The sequence below is a fragment of the Peromyscus californicus genome, unplaced genomic scaffold, assembly GCF_007827085.1.
Source record: "Peromyscus californicus insignis strain IS unplaced genomic scaffold, ASM782708v3 Scaffold_21__1_contigs__length_65335640, whole genome shotgun sequence".
NCBI classification, from domain to species: domain Eukaryota; kingdom Metazoa; phylum Chordata; class Mammalia; order Rodentia; family Cricetidae; genus Peromyscus; species Peromyscus californicus.
This window is the reverse complement of record NW_026294514.1, coordinates 46,471,812-46,488,941: the sequence shown is the minus strand read 5'-3', so window position 1 is coordinate 46,488,941 and position 17,130 is coordinate 46,471,812. Positions and strand designations below refer to the sequence as shown.

At 39.0% G+C, this 17,130-nt stretch overlaps 1 protein-coding gene across 4 annotated transcripts in view; it reads right to left on the bottom strand.

The window, feature by feature from the left end:
- The window catches only part of Fbxl17 (F-box and leucine rich repeat protein 17), a 466,425-nt gene that overhangs the window by 292,990 nt on the left and 156,305 nt on the right, over window positions 1-17,130 (bottom strand). For all 4 annotated transcript variants that reach the window (XM_052750238.1, XM_052750237.1, XM_052750236.1 and 1 more), the window contains one exon: window positions 7,278-7,408. In XM_052750238.1, coding sequence (XP_052606198.1) covers window positions 7,278-7,408 — 131 coding nt within the window. The remainder of the gene's footprint in view (window positions 1-7,277; window positions 7,409-17,130) is intronic.

Sequence of the window (17,130 nt, the reverse complement as noted above, 5' to 3'; positions counted from 1 at the left end):
TTGGACATCTGCTAAGGAAAACAAAAGCTTTATCTATCAGAGCTGACTGGATTTCCTTCTATAACTTCCACCTGTTGGGCAAAGTCCTGATGTCAGAAAAGACAGCAATAACAAGAAAGAACTACATCAGGTAAAAACAATTAACTATATTATCTGTTAATGCCTTTATTAAACTCAACTTGCAAAGAACTATGTGATTTAATGTATGAAACAAGAATCTTTACAGTTAAATATATATTTTTGGGTGTATGTATGTCTCTGTCTATCGGAATATATGTTACCTACATGCAGATGCCCACAGGACACTGGATCCTCTGAAGCTGGAATTACAGGGAACCAAACTCTTCAGTTCCTCTAGAAGAGCAAGAAATGGGCTGAACCACTGAGCCATCCTTTTGGCCCCAATATTCTATATTTTAATGGAGAAGAATTCAGTTTTATGCTGTGTGAGAGATAAATAAAAATATGGATCGTGTCTGTAGGAGGAGAAACTGGCCAACAGCCCAAGACAACAAATAGCTCATTCTCGTGAAAATGGTGCTGACAAAAAAGATAAGCTAATCCAAAACTTTTACAAGACTTGAGTCCAGAATTTTCATGTAAATTATCTTAATTAAAAAAGAAAAACAAAGGCCGGGCGGTGGTGGCGCACGCCTTTAATCCCAGCACTCGGGAGGCAGAGCCAGGCGGATCTCTGTGAGTTCGAGGCCAGCCTGGGCTACCAAGTGAGTTCCAGGAGAGGCGCAAAGCTACACAGAGAAACCCTGTCTCGAAAAACCAAAAAAAAAAAGAAAAACAAGCCCTGTGGTGGTAGCGCACACCTTTAATCCCAGCACTCAGGAGGCAGAGGCAGGTGGATCTCTATGAGTTCAAGGCCAGCCTGGTCTACAAAGCAAGTTCCAGGAAAGGCACAAAGCTACACAGAGAAACCCTGTCTTGAAAAAACAAACAAACAAAAAAAAAAAAAAAACAAGAAAAAAAGAAAAACAAAAGCCTTACTGAATACCTGAAAGAAAGTAGACATAAGAGAAAAGATTTAAAAACCTCCGTGTTTTAGAGTAAAGCCTTTTTTGGAAATAAAAGACTAACCCAACAAATTACAGCAATGATAGTTTGCTTCAACAACCACTGCTGAGATCTGGATAAGACCCAGAGTGTCATCCATGTTCGCAACTGAGCTCTCCGTGTGCCTGTGTTGAATCGGTGGACCCTTTAAGAGACAGAGCCTCTTAAAGGATCACGGTAGTTCTTGCCTGGCCTCCAATCTTTCTCTGACTTCCTGTCTCACCATGTGATCTCTTTCTGCCATTTGTAGGCATCCATCTGAAGAACCTTACCCAAAGTCAAGCACATGAGCCATTCTACATTGGACTTTCGACCTCAAAAACAATAAACTAAATAAACCTCTTTTCATTACTCGCTACTCAATGGAGAGTACTCTTATCCCAAGGGTAGAGCTTAGCTTTTGCTGTGCTTTGTAATATTAGCTAGTGGCTGCTAGAAAATCTTTCATTTCTCTCACATTATTACTTTACACTGTTTTCATGAGCAACACAATGGGCTGACAACCAAAGGGTCATTTGCTAATGAAAATACGTATCACAGGAACGAAACTAATCTTTTTTTTTTTTTTTTCAGTTTTCCCATTGTTAAAAATTTAAAACAGAAAAACTACATTTTTGACAGTGAATTTAAATATTTAAATCAAGGCAATTTCTTTTAATTCTTATTGATTAAAAAAAAGAACCATTATAATCATATTGCTGTGAAAAAGCTTGGAACCATTCAATTTTACATATCACCCTTTTATACCTAAATATGTGGCTTTTGGATTCTGTATGAGTTACACAAAACTCTAAAGACCAAATTGAACGTAAAATAACAAAAGATTTATATCAAATACAGATAAATATTTCAATAAGCTTGGAGTCAGAAAGAATAGAGAAGACATAATAACCAGATGTTTAATTTAAATCACAGCTACAAGTATTCATAGTCTCTTTTCATATGACACTTGCATTGTATTTGTATTTAAAAGCAATGATAAATGTCAAATAACTACTCGGCCATCCTTCTGAATACAAGGAAATACCATGCTGTGCAATCCTTTCGATGCAAACAGTGCTTTTAGGAAACAAAGGAGGAGAACAGCATGTCTTAGTCGCACAGATCAATTTCAAGACTGCAGAATGCTCAGCCTGTAGAGGTGGGGTTGGAGCTCAGTGGCAGGACTTTAACGAGAAGAGCCTGTCATCACTACACAGTTTTAAATGTTAGCTTTTTTAAAAAAGTTCACGGACAAGAACTTGAAATGGAGAGAAACTGAGGGTGCTGCAGTTTATTAAGCCAGCACTTTATAGTCCCAGCTTCATAAGAGTAAGAGAGTTTTTCATATATAAATACACTAAATGATATCTAAAGGTTCTAGATTGCAGTTCTCAACCTTCCCAATGCTGCAGCTCTTTAATACAGTTGTTCATGTTGTGGTGACCCCCAACCATGAAATTATTTCGTTGTTACTTCATAACTGCAATTTTACTACTATGAACTGTAAACATCTGACATGCAGGATACCTGGTATATGACCCCAGAGGGGTCACAACCCTCAGTTTGAGAACCACTATTCTAGACCAAAGAAAATAATGACTTCCTACCAAAAACACAAATCTAAGAATTTTTCATATATTAATAGAATTCCATCTATGAACTAGAAAATTGACTGATCATTCATTAACATTTTCTTGTTTGTCCTCACTCAGTTTTCATAGTAGCAATTATAGAAAACACACCCATCTTAAAAAAAAATCAAACAAATGATCTAAACTTAATAGGAATAATTTGACCTTTCCCTGAACAAAAGATGTTGAAAAGCTTAAATGAGAATGTGTGTAAAATATCTATCAATCACCTGTGCAATAAAAGCCGCATTCCTCCGCTCTATCCTTAGCGAGCTCATTATTAAAGTTAAGTCTTGTGTCACCTAAAGAGACGGATGGCCGTTACAGGAGCAGGGACTCAGTGCCCCACTTTCTGAGACGTAGTACCAAGTACTCAGCACTGCTTCCTGACTTACTGAAGGATAGTCATAATGAACAAATGTAACACAAAAGCTAATTGATAGGCTAACTGCATTAGTGCTTCCCAGGGCTCTCTCTGTGAAAGGTTACTAACCCATCTGGCTAAGTGCTGAAATCATAATTAAGTCTGATGGGAAGTCCTAGATTTATACCAATATAATTACAAATATTACTTAGCTTAGTAATACAGTATGGCAAGAACAATGAGATGAGTAATTTAGATGATACTGCAAAGTGGGTTTTAATGTCTGAAACTTCTATTACAGTACACAGGATAAGTGCAAGTAGTGTAATTAAAACTAAAAGAGTCTGATCTTCATAACTCTACTGCTTGGCTCATTAAAATGCATGTTTTCTCAATTAATCCAAACTTTTCCATTAAAAACATAAAAATACACTTTCATTCCTTAGAAATCAATCTCCATGGTACTTATTATATTTAGAATCAAACACTAAATAACCATTACAGATAAGTACAAAGGAAAGTGATAGGGAGCAAGAAGTTGCATCCACAAGCCCAACAAAGGAAGAAAAGGCACAGTAAAGGCTGCTCACTTCCCATCCTAAATCCCCAGTTTGGGCTAAGTAAGTGTTTGAAGAGCCAGAAGATTAAGAACCCTGAGCGAACCTATGCAAAGTGTTCATATACCATTCCCAGATTTCATATCATTTTCCAGTTACAGCATTCTCTGATTACTGATTCTCTTGTTAAATATGACGCCTAGGTCATGTGTACAGAAAACTGTGGAATGTAATCACATTGCTACAGGATGACTTCTCCCTCTTTTAATTCAATATACTGCCAAGAAATGTCTCTAAATATTAAGCAGATAGAAACACAAGGGTTCATATCTTTTACTGTATTACTTGCTATGAAAAACTATTAAAAAGTATGTTGTCATTTAATTATCTATAAATTAGAATATTGATAATGGAGACACTTTAACTTTTAAATTGATATCACTCAATTTTCTTTAAATATTTGGCTTACTTTGTAAGGGAAATATTACCAGAAACAATAAACACATTTTAAAATTTTTTGATTCTAATTCTTTAACAGTCCATTAGACTTTTAAATGAGATTTGAAAAAAATCGGTAAGTTTTTCGAGAGAAATTTGATTCAATAAAGCTGTAAGAGGAAAAAAATAAACCTGTAACACAGCAGTAAGAAAACAAAACGGAAAGGTGCTTTGTGATGTTGCACTAGGAAGTGTTTGGGCAGACCTCGAAAGTGCAGGAAACAAAGCAAAAAGAGACCAAGAAGATTACAGCAAACTGAAGGATTCCACACAGCAAAGGAAACATCAGAGGGAAAGAAATTCACACAATCGGAGAAAATACTTAAAAACTGTCATGTCATAACCGGAAAATAACCCAAATACATGTAACTCAACAGCAAAAACCAAATAGCCTGATTTTAAAAATAAGCAATAAACCTTTTAAAAGACACACGAAAGGCAGAAAAACTTAAGCATCTCTAATTGTCAACCCCAGAGAGAGCTAGACATCATGAGCTATGCTTGTAATCTTAGCAGGGGCAGGATTTAGGAGTTCTTGTTCAGTGGGAAACAAAGTAACTCCCATGTCACCCACTTAGCAAGAAGGGCTACTAAGAAAAAAGAAAATGAAAAGATAATTGCTGGCAAAATTACAGAAAACAGGACCTCTGTGCATGGATAGTGAGGTGTGAGTATAAAAATTAGGACAAGCAGTATGGGCGCTACCAACAAACTTGAACACGGGGCTACCACAGGCTCCCGTGAAACCAGAAAATGAAAGGACAGCTGTGCTCAGCATATTTGTTATATTCAAGAAAGGAAACAATCTCTGTGTCCATCAACTCATGAGTGGATAAAAATCTTGAAGCTTTTAAAAGACAGTACATTTTTACAACAATATATTGATCACTCCTTTTCCCACTCTTTGCCATATTCTCCCCCCAAAGGGCTGGGGATATAGGTCAGTGACAGACTGCTTAACCAGCATAATGAGACAGGTTAGTGACTTTTCATAAAGAGGGAACAGGAATGTACCTCACTGTGCCTTTGAGATCCTGTCATGTGACAACATGAACAGAACTGGACATCATGTTAAGTGAAGTAAGCCAAGCAAGAAAGCCAAGTGCGGCCTACTCTCCACCATTAGAGGGATATGCAAGAACTGGCCTTCTGGAAATTGAGAGAACCATGGTTGAGAGCCATCAAATACACAAGAGTCCGATGCTCAAGACACTAACTATAGACAGCAATGCTGTACTGTATATTTTTAAATGGCAAGAAGAACAGAGTTTGTTGGAGTTTTGTCTTTTTTTTTTTAATAACAAATGGATACATGCTTCAGGAGACAAATTTGCTTAGCCTTACTTAAACACTGTATCAGGTAAATATGCACTGAAGCTTTACATGAAACTCAATAAATAAATTCAGTTGTAACTTTTATGTATCAGTTAAAATTTATAATTTTAAACAAATAAATGATAAAAAAATTACTACAAAAGTTTTACTAAGAATCACATGAAGATTATCATATAACTTAAAAGAAAAATTTAAAGCAATCTAAAATTGATTACTATAACTTGCTAAAACTGGAAAAATGGAATGTATATCACTTTTTTTAAGTATAAAAAGAAATTGCAAAAAAACAGGAGAATGGGGAGTGTTGTAGAATATTATTTTAAGATGTGCTACATTTGTTTATGCTGTGGACAATTTGTTTAATGATGCAAAGATGTGTTGCATTCTTTTATGTTGCATTTGTTTAACTCTGTAAAGCTGTGTTACTTTGCTGGTCTAAAACATCTAATGGTCTAATAAAGAGCTGAATGGCCAATAGCAAGGCAGGAGAAAGGATAGGCGGGGCTGCCAGGCAGAGAGAATAAATAGAAGGAGAAATCTGGAAGAAGATCTAGGAGCAAAAAAGAGAAGGAGAGGAGGAGTCCAGGGGCCAGCCACCCAGCTACACAGCAAGCCACGGAGTAAGAAGTAAAGACAGAGAAATGTAAAAGCCCACAGGCAAAAAGTAGACAGGATAATTTAAGTTAAGAAAAGCTGGCTAGACATAAGCCAAGCTAAGGCTGGGCATACATAAGTAATAATAAGACTCTGTGTAATTATTTGGGAGCGGGGTGGCAGGCCCCAAAGAATAAAGAACAAAGAGCCAAAAGAGTAACGAAAACCAACTCCAGGGAAATCTTAAGTTTAAACCACTGTTAGATTAAACAATACTATTTCTCCTGCTTGTAAAATATTGCTATCTAAATAGTCATTAATTTTATATGGAACAGTATGTTTTATTTTGAATGCAAATTCTCTGTAATGGCCTATCTTGCTACATAAAGAAACCCTGTCTTGAATAACAAAAAAACAAAACAAACAAACAAAAAAACATATTCTAATGGGTGGAGGGCCAGGCTCTAGGCTCATGCCTGTACTCAAACACCTGCTTCTTTGGCAATGATGGGACCATCATGCACTTGTCTGCATTATCAAAGTCTACTTGCAAGAGGTATACTTTCATCAATGTGATATTTCAGAGAAAAATAGGCATATGGTTATTTAAAAGAAAAGATCTCCCTTTTAACACATTGTATATTATGTATTAAATTGCTAATCACATGATTCTATTTAAAAACAACTTACATTTATAAGAAATGTAAGCACTTGGGAGGCAGAGGGATCTCTGTGAGTTCAAGGCCAGTCCGGACCATAAAGCAAGTTCCAGGACGGCCAAGGCTGTTACAGAGAAAACCTGTCTCAAAAAAAAAAAAAAAAAAAAAAAACAAAGAAAAAAGAAATATAAGTTATAAGAAATGAAATCATCATCAAGAAGAGGTTTAAATGCAAAACGTTTGAGGTAACTCCTCAGAATCATTGATAAGGTAAACCATAACAATCAGCCACAAAACTCTCAAATCCTTAAAAAGACAAACTATATATGTTTCATGAGTAACAAGGAACGAATTAACACTGCTGCAGCTGCTCAAGCAAACACCAGTGCTGCAGCACATGAAACCCTGCTGCAGTTCTAAGCAGCAATGCATCAAAGTATGCATCTAGATCCTTCTGCAAACTGCAGCAGAGCCATTAGGAGGCAGCTGCATGCAGCTTTCCTGATGCTGCCATGTCTTATTACAGTGGTAATCTGTATCTGCCAGGCTTTCCTCTGGACACACACGTGTCTAAAGACGCTACGATAGTTACCTGTCGTTTATGATCCAGTTCAGACAGAGGTTCAGAGAGCTAAGATTTTTGCACCTCTTGACGATTTCCATCACAGTTTCATTATCCAGTTCAGTGATATGACGGAGGTCCAAGCTGGAAAGATTTCTTAGCTAATGACATAAATAAAATGAAAGACAAAAAAAAAATAAGTGCCAAGTTAATTCTCAAAAATTATACTATCATTTTACCTTATAGTAGGAGTAGCACCACTGTACAAGAATTAATGTACATGAGATAGTCTAGCCTTTAAATTAAATATCAAAGTATTTTACAGAGAAAATTTTAAATAAGCATTGGAATCTATGATGAATATATGAATGGGCAAAACATAAAAAAGATTTTACTGAAGCACCACTAAAATAAAGAACTAGCAACCTGTTATGTAAAGTAGAGAAGCTGCGGAACACATTGCAGAAAGTACCTACAGTTGGTAAGTTCAGACAGGGCTCAATTTCAGATGTTTATCTTCAAAACTAAAACATCACTTTTGTACCAGCTCTCTCATGTTCATCTAGGAAATACACATAATCAATTCAGAGATGAGTGGTCCCCAAATTGGGACTATCAGAGGCACGTGTTTTACTGTACCACTCCAACCCTATTTCTTCATTTCTCTCATTCCTTTTTGATAATTCCTGGTTTTCCCTGATGTATAGTCTCCAAAGGCAAATTAATAACATTTACATAAAAGTGGCAGGATGTTGATTACCCTCCTCAAGTAAGGTATATTTCCAAATAAGTAACTTTTGCTTAGTAACAGACAAAAGAATTAATCTAGAAGCGTGTGTGCGTGTGTGTGTGTGTGTGTGTGTGTGTGTGTGTGTGTGTGTGTGTGTGTGTGTGTGTGTGTCTTAATATGCCAACCTATAAGGCAAGAGTGACTCCACAGATGTGATTAGGTGACTGGTCCTGAGATGGAGAAATCATGCCAGATTATTCAGCAGATACAATTTAACCGATGAACATCCTCTATGTGGAGCATCTTCTCTGGCTAGTCAGAGATGTGATGGAAGCTACACCAGTCATCTGAATCATGACAGAGAGCCAACCTGCCTTGCCCAAACAGTGGAAACAGAGAGAGGGGGCCAGGAGCTGCAGCCTGTGAGAGACTCGATTCTGGGAACAGCCACAGCCCTGGGCTGACAGCCAGGAGGAAGGAAGGATGAAAACCGACAGCCCTAAAGGACTTGACTCTGCCCTTGAACTTTCACAAAGAAACACAAGCAGTCCACACCCTGACGTACTTAGAATAACCCAGACAGACAGACATCTTATTCAGACAACAGTGAGATAATAAACTTGTGAAGTTGGAGCTAAGTACATGAACATTTGTCACAACAGCACTTAGAAACTGGGACACAGCATTTACAGCAACTTAAAGGAGCTCTCCGAGGACTAGTTTGTCTTCTCTAGACCACCGTCAAATCCCTCTTTGGGGAAGGTTATCCCTATAGGAAGCAGAACTGTAGGTCTGACCCAATTGCCAAAGGCCTCAGAGCAGAAAAGTCTCACCTAAGTCAGTTCAGCTTAAATCTCCCAGAAGCAGACACAAAAATCCATGGTAATGCGCGGGCAACTGCTGAGCAATTCAAAGGCGACCAGGGTGCTGAGGCTAGGTCTTCAATTCATTTATATTTTGGGTTTACATCTGTGTGCAGTTCATGGCTACTGTACTGGCCACAGTTCCAGAGAATGAAGTCATGAAGGAGTTGGGGAGGAGTGAGCCAGGCAGCGCCCAAACTCCCTTTGTATCTCAGATCACAAGGGAGAAGCTACATAGAGTTGACACACCATGGCTCTTTGCTCTCTGGAGCATGCTGCGTGATTGTGGAGAGAAAAGAGAAAGAGAGAAACGGACACCACAGGCTTATTGCAGAGGCATGAAGTTTCTGCCATAATGTCTCCTCTGTAGAGAAACGCTCTTAAGAAGCCTCTCAGGCAATCTAAGGGCCATAATGTCTTCTCTGTAGAGAAACACTCTTAAGAAGCCTCTCTGCAATCTGCCTGTCAGGTCAGATGCTCAATGATGTTGAATCCAGTACAGCACCAGACCCAGGAACACCAAAACTCCAGAGAGAAGGCAAGAGCAGGAATGCCAGATTTCCTCATCTGGTCGGCAGAGGCTGAGGGCCTCACTACCAGGAGCACACTGCGAGAGAACAGACTCACACCTACTAAAAACAAACTTCTGCTGGGCCAAGTATGATGGCGCACGCCTTTAATCCCTGCACTGGAGAGGCAGAAGCGGGCAAGCTCTGTGAGACCAGCCAGCCCTGCACACTGAGACCCTGTCTGACAAACAAAACAAGAACAACAAAAATCCTTTAGGCAGTCTAAACATCTCAGGTCGCTGACCAGTCAAATGCCATCCAGCTTCTCCAGTGTCCCTTTCTTCTAGGGACGCCTCACTGTAACCATAGTAACCAGCGCACCATGCACAGAGCCCACAGGGGACCTGTTTCACTTCTGAAGTTCTAACCCTTTGATCCCCAACCCTTACCTCTCTGCAGCTTACACTGCTGGACAGAAAACAAAACAAATTAAATGTTTTCAAGCCCCTAAGGGAACTAAAAAGGAAAAAAAAACTATAAAATACAATATAAATAACAAGATAAATTCCAGAATCTATAACTTCAGTTGAAGTTCAGTAAAAATCCAAAGGGCTCACACTCTATTCCTGCAATGTTTGCACCCCTCCCAATACCTGACATCTTTCCATGTGGTAAATAGAAATTAAAGTAGCCTGCAGCAACAGACTGGGAGCAAAGGGCAAGGCTGTGGTGAGTGCCACTACCTTGATGACAAGCGGACATCAGAAGATCGCAATAAAACCAGAGAGGACAGTAATGCCAAGGGGCAAAACTTCAAGTCCCAGTGTTTTCTTAAATAGACTGCTTATCATCTTTCAAGACAAGTAACACAGTGATGGTTTATGACAAACTATGGGCAGCAAAGAGGATCCGGCCTCTGATTCTCGGTCAGCGCACACTTGGAAACTGAACAGGTGCAGGAAGCAGACTCTGATCCCAGTGCCTGGTAAATCCTCTTGCTCTCACACACAGGCATAACTGCACAGAGGACGGGTTCTCCTGAGAAACCCAGGTGAAAGGATTCTGCAGCTGTCATCCTCAACTCCATGAATGAAAAGGGAAAGCAGCCTGGGGAGGGGACTGACCTGCTCAGCACAACACTTACCTGATGACAGAGAGAACCCTCTGCGTCCTTAAAGGGGTCCCCTAAAGCTAAGATCAGCTCCTGGCTATGGCCAGCAGGAAAGTAGGCATAGCAGTCCTATACTGCTAAAAAGCTGACTCCTTCCAGTGCATCTATTCAAGTGAACTCAAGCTCTATAAAGAAATGCAGCTCTGTGTAGACAGAAGATGTACTTAGGCTACAGGAGGACTCCAGAAACCTGTAAATAGTGAGGTGGCACCCATCCCTTTTTCAAGCTACTAAATTAGTGGTTATTTATCACACACCAATAGAAGACTCCTGCACACAGGCTACAGGGGAAACTATCTGAAGAGAAGCCAAGGTTGAATACATTAAATGAATGTACTTAATGCCAAAGAAATGTGCATTTTAAAATGATTAAATTGGTAAATTCTTTCAAATTTTTTGGTAAAACATATTTTACCAAAATAAGAAGTCATTTTCAAAAAGGAAAATATTTAATACGCACATAAAAATTGTGCAAAAGGAAAGGAAAGGAATAAAATACCCAGCTGCTAGTTCCAGTTCAGTCCCTCCTATCAAGGAAGACACTGAGGACCACAAAGGGTCAAGCGACTGGTGAACGTGGATAATGGGGAGAAAGACATTAATAAAGACAAACTATGTTACAGGCTTGTGAAAACCGAGACATCCCACGGAATTAACCCACAGCAGGAAAACACAACGCCAGAGCTGAGCTATGAGGAACAAAACTCTTCTCTGACTGACTTTTGAACTGTCCAGGTCCAGACGATCACATTGGGCCATGTGTCTGTCACTGCCTAATGTTTATGATCCTGATGTTACAAGTTAACAAGCTCACACGCCAGGGCTTTGCAGGACAGCAGAGAAAATACTTGATTCATTAAGGCTGTTTTGTTTTGTTTTGTTTTGTTTTGTGAGGTGGGAGTTCCTGACTGGCATGTATTCATGTGGCCTTCCTGATGAGCATTTTGACCAACACTAGTAGAAATATGACAGCATCCAGAGTCAGCTGCAGAAAGCTAACTCTCAGAAGATCATCACAAGACACAGACAGACCCAACATCTCTACAGGATATGGCATTTTTATTCAAAACTCCGAAAACAGCCCTGTCAAATTCATCACATTCATTTTCTTGCTAGGGAACATTATAACAGTGCCCTCCAGTGTTTCATAAAAAGGTACCTGAAATAATCCCTCATAGTCTGAAACAGATAATTATATCTAGAAAACTGACATTTTAATTAAACATGCTTTCCTTACAATTCACCGGTAGTCTTGGGTTATACAAATCACAAAGGATTTGAGTAAGTAGAGTCTTTCTACCAGGAGCTTCTGAATGCCTCACTCCCATTCTCAGACACGTAGCAAGGTATTTAAAAGAAACCTAAGCCACAATGTGGAACGTAAGTAATCACTTTTTAGTTTAATACTGCATTGATGGAAAAAAATTAACTTGTAGCCATTCACATAAAAGACCCAAATTAGTCAATGATTGGTATGGCCAAGTTTGTACTTAAACATAAAATGAGATACTCAATCATTACCTAGGAAATACGGAATTATGAAGACTATAAAGATGTCTACAATGACTTCAAATTTTTTTTAAGACCAAGAAAAGAAGAAAGGGAAATAAGGAAAAAAGGGGAGAAACCCAGATAGGAGGATCAAAATACACACCTGAGAAGGAATAGGGATGGGGCAGAGAGGGAGGGAGAGAGAATGGGGGGAAAGGGGCTGGCCACATTGTACAAGATGACTACAGTGAAGGACACTGGTAAACTCAGACTGCTATTGCAAAGCCAAATGGATAGCCACTGGCTAATTCAGTGGTTTAAGCCAGGATAAATTTTGAATACTCGGTCCTCAGTAGGTAGCACTGTTCCGGAGGAAGGATTAGAAGGTATGACCGATCCTACTGAAGGTGTGCCATTGGAAACAGGCTTAAGGTTTCAAAAGACTGGTGCCGTCTTAGTGTGTGCTCTACTTCCTGTTTGTGTATCAGGATATGAGCTCTCAACTCTTGCTCCATGCTGCCATGCTTTCTGCCATGATGGTGATGGACTCCCATCCCTCTGGAATAGTAAACCCCAAATAAATCCTTCCTTCTATGAGTTGTCTTAGTCATTGTTTTTCATCACAGAAATAGAAAAGTAACTACAACAGCTACAAAGATAATATAAGACCAATTGGAGGTGATAATTTTTGAAAAGAATAAAAACGTCTGCAAGGATAAATATGTTTAAATGACAATTAGTACCTAAATAACTTCTAGAAGCTTTGTCAATATTAGATTAGGAGTATGTTTCTATGCAATCAGTTATAATCCTTAGGAAATAAAATCAATTAAGACTGGCTGCCCCACTAATGGTATTGCTACTGGAACTTCAGAGACCACACACACACAGCCAGACTTCCAGAAGCCTGTGAAGACGGAAAACAGGGTAAAGCCAAAGGCACAAGCAGAGAGGACTAGAGGAAGGCTGTAGTTAGAAGTTTTCCTGTGTCCCATCCAGTCCTACAGCTGCTCGGACCCAAATAAACACACAGAGGCTTGTATTATTTACTAACTGTATGGCCTAATGGCTCAGGCTTCTCGCTATCTAGCTCTTACAACTTAACTCGGCTCATTTCTATTAATCTATGCATTGCCACGTGGCTTCGTGCCTTACTGGTACTTTCACATCCTGAGATTGGGGGAAATAGTCTTCCCCAGGGAAGAGCACACCAATTAGCAACTGTCTTCTTAGTCACCATGACCTCCTGTCTCCTTGCAGGTTGGATTCTGCCATTCTCCTACCATATGTGAGATCTCTCTTTTTATTCTTGTTCTTTAGTATACTTTATCATTCTGCTTCTCCTCAGAGCTGTCCCCTTTGACTCCTTTTATCTCACTATCCACATTCAACTTCCTTGAATCATTTTATTCACATCTCTCATCATAACCAAAGTCTCTAGGGAAAAAAATGCTTCTGCTGCCAAAAGGAATTTGTATCAAGGTTCTTTACTGTCTATGCCTACCATTTTCTAGAATCAAATAAACTAACTCAAACTTTTTTCCCCAAACTTGAGTACTTGTCTCTGTGTCTAGTCAACTGTGGTCATTACTTTAGGCTGGTCTCATGGGACTCATTTGGGGTAAGTTGAAAATGCTGCTTCTTTCTTTGCCATTATTTAATTTCCCAGGGCAGATCTCATCTTCTCTGTAAGTTCTTCTTGGTTACTTTAGGAAAAAGAAAAAAATGTCTCTAAAAATATACTTGCCTTAATGCAAATCCTAAAATGAGCAATTTCTAGTACATTTATGCCCTGTAGAAGGAAAAACTGGTTGACACATTTCTATTCTACAACCATTTCAGCACTCCTCTGATTGCTCAAAATCTCACTTTCCCTTCTCCGACCTCTTCCTCCCTTCCAGCCCCAGTGATGCTCTTCCCAATTTCTCATCCCACACATCTGAAATCTAAGCTCAGCTCTTAGACTGTTGGGGAGTATTAATTGAAGATGTATTGCATGTGTTTATGCTGTGGAATATTTGTTTAAGGATGCAAACATGTATTACATTCTTTTATGTTGCATTTGTTTAACTCTGTGAAGCTGTTATGTTGCATGCCTAAAACACCTGATTGGTCTCATAAAGAATTGAGCAGCCAATAGCTAGGCAGGAGAAAGAATAGGCAGGGCTAACAGGCAGAGAGAATAAATAGGAAAAAAAAAATCTGAGAAGAGAAGATTGAGGAGCAAGAAAAGAAAAAGAGGAAGACTCCAGGGGCCAGCCACCCAGCTACACAGCAAGCCACAGAGTAAGAAGTAAAGAAAAAATTACAGAAATAGAAAACGATAAAAGCCCAGAGGTATAATTTAAGAAAAGCTGCTAAAACCAAGCCAAGCTAAGGCCGGGCATTCATAAGAAAGAATTGTAAGCCTCTGTGTATTTATTTGGGAGTCGGGTGGCAGACTCCCAAAGAATAAGAGTCCAAGAGTAAAACACAACTACAGCCGCCTAGATCTGGGCTCCAGTCCCATAGCTGTGGTGTTTCTCCACTTACTTCACTAACAGTGAAGCATTCTTTAAACATCTTGTCTGAACCTTGGCTACACAGTTGGAGCATGTGGAAAACTTTAAAAACAGTCATATGATCAGATCCTTCCTTAGAAATAAATATGAACAAAACATACATGTAAATATGCAACAACAATTAATAAAAAGGAGGGAAAGAATTTAAAAGAGAAAAAGAAAGGGTATTCAGGAGGATTTGGAAAGAGGAAAGAAAAGGGGGAATAACATGACAATGCTGTGATCTGAAAAAAATGTACAAAATAAATTATGAAATTCTCAAAGAATAAACATATTGTATTTTTAAAAGACTGGCTGAGATACGGTAATAAAGGCATTCAAATATTTTATGTCTGAATGCCTAGCTATCTAAAGAACACACTGGATAAATTTAGGTGCCATTAGTAGATAAATATTTTATATTTCTAAATTTAACATGTAACTGAATAAATTGTGTGTGTGTGTGCATGCGTGCGTGCGTGCGTGTGTGTGTGTGTGTGTGTAAGTGACTAAATGAGTTTGGTGAAAACACTGGCTTAGAATTTATAGTGAATAAAATGTATAAAATTGCCGGGCGGTGGTGGCGCACGCCTTTAATCCCAGCACTCGGGAGGCAGAGCCAGGCGGATCTCTGTGAGTTCGAGGCCAGCCTGGGCTACCAAGTGAGTTCCAGGAAAGGCGCAAAGCCACACAGAGAAACCCTGTCTCGAAAAACCAAAAAAAAAAAAAAAAAAAAAAAAAAAAATGTATAAAATTGATATCCTGAAATACTTGCATATAGTAATAAAACAAAATACATACATCTGTGATGGTTAAGAGTGACTGATAACTTGACAGGATTTAAAATCACCTAGGAGACAAATCTCAGAGTAGATCTGTGATGGGCTAGGGTCCCACACTGGATAAAACAGAGAAACAAACTGAGCACCAGCTCTCACAACTGCTTCCTGACTGTGAACACACTAGGACCAGCTGCTTCAAGTGTGCAGTCACACCCTCCCCACCAGATGGACCATACCGAGACTGAGCCAAAATGAACCCCAGGCTTAAAGTTGCATTTGTCACGCCAACAAGCAACATAACTAATGAAAGGGCACAGCTGAAGTGTTTAACTACAGAAACAGCAGCAATGATGCCCCGGCTATCTGGGGCAGGTACACAGGGCCACATTCACGCCTCACCTCCTTGGCCAGCCCAGCTAGCCCAGCCTTTACAGCTAGCACATACCCTTGGAAGCAGAACTCTGCACAGGAGCCTTGCTCTATGCAAACCCAGGGAAAATCTCATTCCTGCAGCAGTGTACACCACACTGCTTTACATTCTTATCTAGTAAAGCATCTCTCCCACACACACAGGAAGACAGAAGCTGCCGTAGGTCAACACTGAGCACCACTGTGCTGTGCTCCCCACACTTGACACAGCAGCATCAGACAACGCACTACTACACATTTGTTTAAATGAGGAATCAGCATTGAAACTCTAGAAACCTCAAATTCCGTCCTGAAAATGACTGACTTTCATGTCATTTTAAAGGGTTCCACACAGTAACTGAAAAGCAATTCAAATAAAAAGTGATATAAACTGCAAAAAAAAACACTTTAAGGATAGCTTCTATTTTAAGTGTCTAGAAGTCAGATTTGGTGCTCCATGTCTTTAGAAGTTTGAAAACAGGCATTACTAATAAGTTAACAGTAAATAGCAAAAAAAAAAAAAAAAAAAAAAATCAAGCCACACAATTAACAGCCATTTGAGAAGGAGTATAATGAATTCTCTATTTACATATTTGATCTTAAAATGCAGAACATTTAAAAAAAACAAAGCCTCTGTAAGCTGTCAGGATTTTGGTATGTGTGGTAAGGATTCTGAGTTCTTCCCCAAAATCGTAATCACAGCCTCCTGCTGCAGAATGTGAATTTGTTAATTGGGTCTCTGCTCAGTGTACGGTTTAGAAGGGATGTGCTGCTCCTGGCAGGCGGTGCAGTCATAATTGACTTCTTCTAGGCCTTTTCTTCCCTCCATACAGGGTTTCTAGAGCTCGGGATGAGCTACAATCAGCACTTATAGTTAGAAGTGCAAAGCAACCCTGTCACTCTTCACATAGTCGGGACCAAGAATCAGGATTGCTCCTCAATTAAAAAATAACATGTTCACACAGTTCTGTTAACTAAAAATAAGGGAACGCAAATGAAGGGCACACTGAGTCAGATAAACTAAGGAGAGATTGCATCTTCTAATCAGACATTAATATATATATAAAATAGACATCTAATCTGTATTCTTCTTTCATTCATTTTTCTTGCCAGGCTCAGCGATATATTAATTTTAAAAAGAAAGGAAGACACAGTTAATGAAATTTTGAACCAACTTCAGTCATGAGTCACACTTCAATAGGGTAAAAGTTTTTGCAAATACATTGTAAAAGAAAAGTTTATATTCTGATTTTCTATCGTAGTAAAATCACAAAAATGCCATTGCCAGAGACAAACACTAACCACCCCCAGAACTATGACTTGTGCATGATCTGCTGGGTCTCAGACTGCCTACTAAAGCAAAGACTTCAAACCATTTTACACATTATT